The sequence below is a fragment of the Atta cephalotes genome (assembly GCF_000143395.1).
Source record: "Atta cephalotes unplaced genomic scaffold scaffold00029, whole genome shotgun sequence".
NCBI lineage: Eukaryota > Metazoa > Arthropoda > Insecta > Hymenoptera > Formicidae > Atta > Atta cephalotes.
In genome coordinates, this window is record NW_012130093.1 from 235,433 (window position 1) to 246,657 (window position 11,225).

At 27.8% G+C, this 11,225-nt stretch overlaps 1 protein-coding gene across 1 annotated transcript; it reads right to left on the bottom strand.

Moving 5' to 3' along the window:
* Window positions 1-1,313: 1,313 nt before the first annotated feature.
* LOC105620767 (WD repeat-containing protein 61) lies at window positions 1,314-6,508 on the bottom strand. The gene is made up of 8 exons (XM_012202256.1): window positions 6,447-6,508; window positions 5,210-5,316; window positions 4,974-5,143; window positions 4,660-4,898; window positions 4,362-4,455; window positions 4,204-4,297; window positions 1,502-1,673; window positions 1,314-1,415 (listed from the first exon to the last, which is right to left on the bottom strand). The coding sequence occupies exons 1-8, from the start codon at window positions 6,447-6,449 to the stop codon at window positions 1,314-1,316; spliced, it is 981 nt and encodes a 326-aa protein (XP_012057646.1). The 5' UTR covers window positions 6,450-6,508.
* Window positions 6,509-11,225: the final 4,717 nt, after the last annotated feature.

Sequence of the window (11,225 nt, forward strand, 5' to 3'; positions counted from 1 at the left end):
TATATACGATCTAGTTACTATACGTATATTACGTATAGTAATACTATATATTATATATATATATATATATATATAATATATATATATATATAATAATATATATATATATATATATATATATATATATATATCTAATATAACGTAAGTGAAGGATATAGAAAGTTTTAGTAACGTGTTTAAAATTATGTATGATGTATAGCACGATACACTGGTAATACATTACTAGTGATACATCTTTGTATTTGAAATTGAAAAATCGTAGAGAAAGTATAAGGTGTAATCTATATTTTATTTCTTTCATATTAACTGGTTCGTATCATCTCTTACAAATGGAGATAAAAGATATAATTACTTTATCAAGACTAATAAATAAAACGAAAGACCTAGAATAAGCGAAATTAGCTTCGATCAAAAATTAATCGTAATAAAAAAATATCATTTATATCAACCATAAACGTGAAACGATCTAAATAGTTTACTAAAAATGACATTACAATACTGAGCAAAAAATTTACAAGTATATATTTAAATTTCCAATTTATCTTCAGCCAATATATCTTCGTCGTACATGGATACTAGTTTCGCTTATTAGTCTATCAAAATCGATCTCTTTCGGAAGTAAATGTACTTATTATTAAAATGATGTACAGATCAATAAGACATAGATTTAAGATTAAAATACTATATGTTTAATTATTATTATTTAATATTTCATTCTTTCATCAAAGATTTCAATGCAGATGAGCACAACTGCTCAAATGAGCTTTCATTTGTAATTTTGTTTTTAATTTCATCTCTCATCATTTATCGTAATCAATTTTCCTTTTTGTGTGGGAAGCAGATCATTACCAAACTCTTATCGGAAGGAGATCTTTTGGTACATGAGCTAGAATTTATTATACATATTTATTTGTTTAATTGAAAAGTCTTCTCTGTAAACATTTTACCCTGTTCCAGTTCGAGTTAATTAAATTTAACTCTGCCAACTTGGAACCATGTCAGGGTACCTTTATGTTATTCATAAAAATGTTTATCGTTAAAAAATATTTATCTGTACACCTTGGCTAATGGTAATTTCTTGTAATTTCTTTTTTATATCATTTTCACTTTTTTTAAAAATAATTTTTTACATATCGCATTTTAAATTCGTCACAAATCTTTATAGTTTGTACATTACTACTTGCAGTACAATAAAATTTATAGCTAAAAAATATCCTCCGGTCTTTCATAAACTTGAAAGAAATGTCAAACAATAAACAGAATAAACAGAATAAACAGTATAGACAAAAAATATTTATTGATCCTTAATGCAATTATTTCTCATATAAAGGACATTCGTATAAATTAATAGATTTATCCTCAGATACTGACGCAATTATATTATTTCGCTGTGGATTATACTTAACTGACCAGACCTATTATAAAAATTAATTTATTAAAATTATAAATTAAACTTTTGTTTGATTAAATAAAACAATTATTTCATGTTTAAGAGACATACTTGATCCTTATGTTCACGAAATGTATGCAAACATTGTCTTTGTGCTAATTCCCAGATCTTGACTGTATGATCGGAACTACTTGATGCAAATTGCTGTCCATCTGGTGAGAAAGCCACACCAAGTACCCAAGAAGCATGGCCTGACATCGTTCCTGCTAGATTTGCATCTTTGCTAAATAAAAAAAGAATATAAAGCTTATCGATTTCTGTTTAGTAAAAAAGCTAGAATATTTATAAAAATGCTGGATAGCTCTTTAGCTCTTACTAAAGTAATAATCTGTTCAACAAATTTGGGTTTAATTTCCATTAATTGCCATCTTGTATGTATGATACATAATTTTTAATAAGAATTTGCCTATGAAGGAAAATGAAATTCCTCTGTGAAACAAGTTATTCGAAAGACATGAACTTAATCCACAGATAATTGGGGATAAATTAATCATGAATAAATAAATTAATCATTATTCCTTGGAAAGAACTTTCAAACAATAATAATAAATAAAAATTAAAACAAACAGTACTACAGAAGGGAGTTGAGCAGAAAGGTAATAGTCTCTTTCTTATTTATAATTCATAATTTCTTATTTATAATTTTAATGTATTTTTTGATTTTTTTTGTTCATATTTAATGAATGATCAATACATAATTCAGATTGTGAATTATGTAATTTGTATAAAATTTGGGACTTTTGTGATGATCTGAGATGCCAGGGTGGATTTCAAAAATTTAACAATAAATTTTCGCATTCAATGATGCAGTAATTTAAAAAAAAAAGATAAAGAGAACAAAGAATTCTTGCATGACGGACATTATATTAATATTAAATAATTTGTAGACGATTAGTTAACAACATAATATATTGTAAGTAACATTTAATATCTATTTTTTAATTGTGATACATGAAGATGATCAGTTATATGATCGAAATATTTATCAATATATAGGATATTCGAAAAGAATGGTCTATCCCCTATGATCTCCAAAAGTGCACTTTCAAGGAAAATGACCCCAAATAAAAGTTATAGGGATCATGAAGGGGACTTTGGTGATCTTGAATTATTGTTTGAAGGTCAAATTGAATTAATATTATATATAATTGTATTATCTTTGCGTTGTCTTTTATGCTCTTTTATCAATCTAATTTGTCAAATTACAGCATCAAAAAATCTATACATATTTATAGAGTTGGAAAGTAATTTGTCACCGTTATCATTTTCGTTACTTTTTTTTCGTTACAGAAAAAAGTAATAACGATCGTTACTTTTTTCTTTAACGATAATGTTATTGTATTTTCACAGAAACGAATTCACCCGTTATTTTTTACTCTACTCTCTTACTATATAATATAATTTATTACTTTATAACTATTCAATAGATCGTATTATTTTTAATTGGCTAGACATATTTTATAATACAAATTTAAATATTAAAAAATATTTTGCACTTTGCATTTTACACCTTAGGCATTCTGATAATCATTGTCAATATTGAAAATTTATAGTGCACATATATGTAACATGGACTATAAATTTTTAGTATTTATAATATTATAATATTGGAATGTCACTCTTAATAACGACATAGATATTAAAAACAATGCTTAATAAAAATTTTTATAAATGTATGTTCGTAAATTTACAATTTAATTTCCTAAAGATATAAAAAATAAAAATATAAAGAAATAATTCAATTCATGCTCTAATGAATAAATCTATGAAATAAAATATTTTTTAGAGCCAACACAAGTTAATGTATGTATAAATATTCTCTTTATTAAAATACACAAATGCATGTTTATCCTGTTTTATATCCTCTTCAACAAGAATATCTTTTGTTTTATTTTTTTATCTTATTCTATTTAAAAAATATTATTCATGGATAAAATGACAAAATTATTAAACTAGTCAGATACATTTGTGTAAAATGAATTGTTGTGTTAAAATGTTAATATGTTGGAATAAGCAAGAATGATTATTAAGTACACAATTTTATTAACTTAATATTCATTGAACTCCAAATTAATCAAAGAGAGGAGCGCACTTGCACACAATTCAATTCCACATACTACTCGCATCGGCCTGTTCCTAGTAATTTTTCACTGCTTCGTCAATGAAATTATATTATTTTAAATTAGCCAATTATAGTGGACAATTGATGTACATTCATCAAAGTATTGATCGAAATAAAAAACTTTTTGTTGCAACTCAAACTGTCCATTTAAATGAAAACGCTAATAACTGACAAATACTAACAAGTACTAACAATTCAATTATTATAAATATATAATGTCTACTTTAATAAAAAATATTTATATACACGTTAACTTATGCTGGTTCTGAAAGGCATTCAATTTCATTAAAAAATTATATAAGATTTATTAGATATAAATTTAATATAATGAAAAGCTTACTATATAGAGATCAGCACAGAATTTTAAGTTTTAATATTGATTGTGATGATTAATATTACAAAATGTAATTTTAAATTTAATATCTTACTTTAATATTACAAAAGAAGTAACAAATCATTACTTTATAAAATTAATACAAAATAAAATTAATAAGAAGTTACTATGTTACAATTACCGTTACTTTTTACAAAAAAATAATGGTAATAGTAACATGTTATTTTTATGAAATAATGTTATTAATCCTGTATATTTATAAACTTTATATAAAAATTTATATAAAAATTTACTCACACATCATATAGTTTCATATGTCCATCGTCAGATGCTGTAAGAAGCAACTGAGAGTCGGGTGAGAAACATAAAGATCTGATAGGCATCGCATGACCTAAATAATATAAAACATAAAAATAGAATATTTTATGTCATTGTTATAATATATTTGGTTCTACCTTCCAGGGTACGTAAAACTTTTCCATAGGCAACATCGAAGATATTAATAATGCCATCTATTGCGCCGCTTGCAATATATTTACCATCAGGACTCTGTGAAAAGCAATCTCTTATATACAGTTACATGTATCATAGAGTGAATTCAAGATGGCAAAGCGACTAACATGCTTACTGAGTGATTGTACATGATTAGTTGGATCTATAAATAACAATTATAATATGTTCATTTGCTCGGCGAGCAGGCTAGCTGCTTTGTTAACTTGAATGCACCCACAGATTTTTATGCAATGTACTTACATAGGCTACACTTAATGTAAATTTTCCACCTCTTGTATCTAAAGTCTGTTCTTGTTTACCATTATCAGTTCCATATAGATGTATCTTACCAGCGTGACTGCCAGATACAATGAATTTATCATCTGGAGAAAAGACTAAAGTCCAAATGTCTACTGGACCAACTTCAATGTTCAATAACTTATCACCAGAATATAAGTCCCATAATTTCAGACTCGAATCAAGTGAACTAGAGGCACATTCTATAAATTAATGATAAAACATAATTCTAAACTATTTAATATATATTTTAAGCTAATATTTCTTTATTTGTTTACTTGATCCATCTGAACTAATAGCTATGGATACAACTCCTAAGGAATATCCAGTTAACTTATGTTTTAACTTCAAAGCACCCTCCTTCAGTTCCCATACTTTCACAGAATCATCCACAGAAGCTGTTACAAGATATTCTGCTGTCTTGTCTTCATTAGACTGTACAGAATCACTGTCAAGTATAAACCTTGTCATTAAAATAATTTTTTTATTTATTGTAACTTAACTGTTTAATTACCGTGAATCTTCATTATCCAGATGTTCTTTCTTCCTTTTTGGACAACCCCATCCACAAGTCCATATACTATCCTCATGGGCATTTTCTGTTTTATGAGTTAAAGCATACTAAAAAAAGAGGTAATTGTTTTCAGACGTTAAAATTGTTTCAAACAAAAATGTTGTCTCTCGTCATTACACCTCGCACAACTTTGTCTAATATTATAGAACTTGGAAATTTCGTGATACATGGGAATCGTTACTAAACCAAATACACGACGATTAATCGAATGACATTAGCTCAACTCTTGCTAAAAAATGTGTCATTGTATGATCTGCGTTCATTTTTGTAATTAATTGTAACAAGTTCGCTCAAATCTGTATTGACCACATTATTTTACATACTGAAGATAGCCACATCTTGGCTGAAACGTTTATGTTTATTATTAGTTTTTGATTGAATTTTAAATATATAATTTTTGCTAATGACATTCCGCGTGTGGTTTTTTTGCTCTTTTATTTATATATATCATATAATTTAAGCCATGTTTAATAAATTTAATTTAAAGAGGTAATTATTTAGCTACCTCATCTCCAATTTTAATGAAATTAGAATCATTGACGCTCATTTTCACTCAAAACGAAAGAATCTAGAAGAAAAACGCGGCGATCGACCGTGAATTGAGTTATTAAGTGTTAAGTTATTAAGTTGAAGATTTTAGAGGTTAAGATATCATTCTGATTCAATATAGTGCTATGTATACGTTCTACTTTAATTATACAAATTCACTGCTACAAAAATACATTCAGTGCTTTAAAAACACAAATTCACTAGTTTTAAAAACAAAAATTCACTACTTTAAACATACAAATTCTTTGCATTAGCAGTGAATTTGTGTTTTTTAAAGCAATAAATTTGTTTATGAAGAGAATTGTATTTTTAAAGCAATGAACTTATATTTATAAATTTGTGTTTGTGAAGCAAAGAATTTGTGTAATTAATGCACAGAACGTATACATAGCATATATTGAGTCAAGATGACAGATATCTTAACCTCTAAAGTCTCTCTTTAACATTAAATAACTCGATTAACGACGCCGATCGCCGCGTTTTTCGCCGCCAGATTCTTTCGAGTGAAAACGCATCGAATGAGACTAATTGCATTAAAATCGGAGGTGAGGAGTTATTCTAAATAATTATCAAAAAAGAAAAAAAGATTGATAGATACTCAATAAACAAGAGTGACACTTATTCTTACCATTTTAATATCTAGAAATAAATTTTCAAGCGGATAGTAAATGTTAAGAATACCCCGGTCACCGAAAATTGTGAGATAAAAATATACTTATAGCGTTTTTCGATCCGACCGGGTTTGCACCAACTTGGGTTAGAAAATGCTTCGCTATTGGTTGATGTTACAAACCAAATTGGCTCTACCAATAGGACAGCATGAAACATCATTACTTCAACCCAGATTAGTGCAAACTCGGCCGAAAATGCTATTAATCAATGTGTTTTCGAGTGTTGCAATCTTTCTGTGACCAGCTGTATGTGTGATCCGATCTGCAGGAGTTTAGTTTCCCATGTCCCATGGAGCGGAACTTGCAAATGCGCAATCAAGCCAATGACAAATTCCGGTGGATCTAATAAAAGTAATCTACGGGAAGGCTTCCGTGAGCCTTGGTCAGCGGTAATTGCGCTGGAGCCAGCGCTAATTGCGCATTCCAGAAATTCTCCATGGGACATAGGAAAACACATTTTAGCAGAACAGAATCGGCGGAATGAAGTCACAACCAATAATAAACGTTTTCCAATTTTCCGCATTGCGCCAATTCCGCACTACTGGGACCATATTCTCAGGCCGGATTCACGGGAAAGCAGAAGCCAATCAGAACTCGCGGAAAGACAGAAGCAGACAAGCGAAATGTACCGCCTACTACTACTACTGCGAGCTGCGATTGGCTTTCGCTTTTCCGTTTTTCCGTCAAAGTGTGAATCCGACCGCAGGGTGCAAACCCATGCGGGCAAAATAGCGGAATGAGAGCAGAATCAATCACGAGCCACAGTTTTCGTTACGCGGTTTCAAATCCCTTCATTTCCATGAAACACAATGAGCGTAAGCGGAATCAATAATAAGTCCATAAATGACGTTTAAATATTGTATTTGTCATTCATTTTTTATTATCATGTATCTAAGTATAGAATTAAATGCATTTCTCATTGAAAATAATGATTAAAAATGTTAAAATTTATGAAATTAGTCTTAATGTAATTAGTCTTAATGTGATAATTTTATGAAATAATGATTTATGATTGGTTGCACAAAGTCTGTGATGCGCTCATTACGCTACATAAGTATTGGGGATTCACATTTCAACGTAACAAAATTGGCGGAATAAGGGTCTGAGCACAAAAAGACAATGGGCTAATATTTCATAACACTTACTTTAGATTTAAGTAGACGTAAGTAACGCACAAATTTTGGCGTATGACGTACGATTTATTGCCGTTTCTTGGAGAGACACGCCAAAGCTTGTGCGTTATTTATGTCTACAATTTAAGACTAAGTGTTACGATAATTCTTATGCTCAGACCTAATAACGTGATGAGTACAGAGATAAATTATTAGGTAATTATCCAGAAGACGCTCTTCATTTTCAATTTCAATGAAATTATGCTCATTCGACGCGTTTTTGCATAAAACGAAAGAATCTGACAGTTAAATATTGTGCCTAATCCCGCGAAATGAGATTTAATCTTTAAAGTTGACAATTATTTAGGTTAGAAAATCTGTCATAGCCATGAAACACTGCGATGCGAGCATACGCACATAATACTGCGTCGTTTTAATACGTTGAAATATGCACCCCCAATACCCATGTAGCGTAATGAGCGCATTGCAGACTTTGCACAACCAATCATAAATCGTTATCTCATAAAAGTTACAATCACATTAAAACTAATTTCATAAATTTTAACATCTTTAATTATCATCTTATATTATTATTTTCAATGAGAAATGCATTTAATTCTGTACTTAGATACATGATAATAAGAAATGAATGAGAAATATAATATTAAAACGTCGTTTATGAGCTTGCTGTTGATTCCGCTTACGCGGAATCTTCTCGTGATTGTGTTCCATGAAAATGAGGGATACCGCGTAACGAAAATTGCGGAACACTCATAATTGGTTCTACTCTCGTTCCGCGTTCCGCTATTCCGCTGCATGAGTTGCACTCTCTGGTAACATGACTTTGACGCTTCAAAAGGAAGAAATTGGATTTTTCCAACGTCAATCGACAGTGTATGGCATCGTGCAATATAAATGTTTTTTTAATGAGATAAACATGAAAAATGTAAGTAAAACAATATTTTCATTATTAGTTTATAGTTAAAAGATATTTTAATTACGATAATAAAATCAACAATGCAGAATGCAGCAAGTCCATTAGAAAATCTAACTTATAGGATATATTTTCTAATAAATGATATTAAAATGTATGATATTAAAGTTCTTTATTAAATGATATTTTTTACAACTTTATATGTTTTTTCAAGGAATATAGAATTGTACACACTTGCGGAATGTGCGAAGAGATATGTAAAATCGAAAATTTAAAAAGTCATTCTTGAAAAATTACAACTATTTTGTTGATGAAAATACTTTATATTTTTATCGAGTATTAGGTAAATTGACTTCTTATTCTATTTTAAGAAACTTATTTATATATTTTAATATAATATCAGTAGAGGAAAGACTCCTATTATGAGATACTGAGTTCATTTTGAGTAAATGCTAGAAGTTGGGTAATTAGGTATAATTTAAAAAAATAATAGGTCATTTTGGAGAAAATTTAATAAGATAACGTTATATAAAATTTAATTTAAATTCCATTTTTTTTTAATTAAGAAGAAATGAAAATTAAAGAAATGTAAAAAGTGAGCAAATCACAAAGTCACAAAATTGTGCTCCTAATATGAAATGCCCTGAGAAATCGATAATAAAACGCAAAATAAATATATCGGTATTGCAATTAAAAAATTTTATTTAATGTTTCTAAAATACAAACAAACACAGCCAACGTGCGCAAAAAAGAGCATGCGATAAATTATACCCAAAATTCGTTTTCAGGTAGTTGAAATCTAGTATCGCAGATATAAACGATGTTCCGATTGTCTTTTTTATTATTATACAATAACATTTATACTTTGGCAACGATTTTTCACTATAACATAAGAGCATGAGTTATTTCATATTAGGAATAACCTATGCTCTTATGTTACATAATATAATACTCTATCTTATATTACGCTTTATGGTTTTACGATCATCAAAGCTAACTTCTGTAATTAAACAATTCAACATCCTGTATTTTTCTATTTGTACAACCTTACTCTACTATATGAAGAATTTATTGCCAAATATTTATTTTTATTAAATAATAAACAAGGTTTAAATGTTCATCTTAATGAAACTTGAAGAAATCCAAAATCTTGTTTTACAATGACTACAGCCATGATCTAATAAAAATTGAATTTTCTACTAAATGGTTTTCAATCAAGAGCAATAAATTCATTGTAGAACCAATAGATAGCGTTTATTAGTAGAAACACCGCTATCTCATTAAGCGCCTATTTCATAATAGAGGGCTTTTCTCTATATTTCTCTATATTTTCTCTATATATTATAGACAATGGCAGTACAATTATTCAATGTAATATAATTAATAATCAGGAAAAAAAGTGAAACTATTCCAAGCTAAATTATACCTAAAGGAATCTAAGCAAACAAAAATTGTAATATTTTATATTTATTAATTATTAATCAATAATGTACTAATGTTGTAAATTTTGTAAATATTTCTATTTATTTTTACAGGAAAAAATAACTTAATACTAATTGTGAATAACAAGTAATAAATGATGTATTTTTATGTTCTGTTTGTTCTTGAAGTAATCTTTAAATCTGTGTTTGAAATCTTGGTTCGATCTGGAATTTTGATTTGTTTTTATTTTTTTTATTACTATGTAGCCACTTTAATTATTCGTTTTAGTTATTCTCTCTCAAGTATTTTTATATAAAAATAATTATTTCAGCAGTTACATCAAACAAAATTATATTATACAAAAGAACGTCCACATCAAAATTTAATTTTGATGACGAAGAAGTTGAAATATGGTAGACTATAGTGAAACTATACCATTAAAAGAGCAAAATGGAAAAATTAAAAAACAATTGTGGGAGGAAATTGTACAAATTTTAAATAGTAAAAATAAAATAATAAGTTTTTTTCCAAGAAGACTGATTAAAAACTAGTCTTGGTAAATAAAATCTTCATTACAGGAAAAAATTTAGTTCGGAAGAACTAAAATTAAAATTGAAAAGTCTTTATGATACATTTAGAAAAATTATTTTATTTGACAAGGGAAGTTTTTACAACTGTCCGGAACCGATTTAATTCTCCACGAAATATGTTGTAAAACACAAAAATCTAAGAGACACGTATTTTTTTTATACGTGCGCTAACTCATATTTAAGGAATGAAACACCCGTTTGAAGAAAAAACGATATTTTTCTTTCGAGCTGAATATCGTCGGAAATATAAAAGGTAGAAAAAAAATTTTTCAAACAAAAATTGTACGGTTTCAAAAGTACTTTAAAGTTATAAAGAAAAAAAATTTTTTTTATTTGTTTGTTTAACAAAATATTCCCATCACTCATAATTTTCTTAAATTTTCAACTTTTTTTTACCAAAAGTAAAGATTGTATATTTACAAATTCATGTATAATAAAGCCATGTGTAATAAAGTTACATTACGACATATCATTTTTGAGAAGTAATTATTAACGCTTCTGTATATACGCTATCCATGCTCGTATACATAAATAATTGTCATTGGAACAATAAAATATATAAAAAGATATCTTAAGTAAAATTTGTGTAGTTTTTTTACACGTGTGTGTATTTAGATTTTATAAATATATATATTTTTAAGATATATATATATATATATATATATATATATACATATA

Excerpts from the sequence above, each read along its gene's own strand:
- LOC105620767 (XM_012202256.1), bottom strand. Across the intron at positions 4,456-4,659 it reads TTACATTAAGTGTAGCCTAT|AGTCCTGATGGTAAATATAT; the intron begins GTAAGTACATTG and ends TGCTTTTCACAG. Across the intron at positions 4,298-4,361 it reads AGTTTTACGTACCCTGGAAG|GTCATGCGATGCCTATCAGA; the intron begins GTAGAACCAAAT and ends TATATTATTTAG.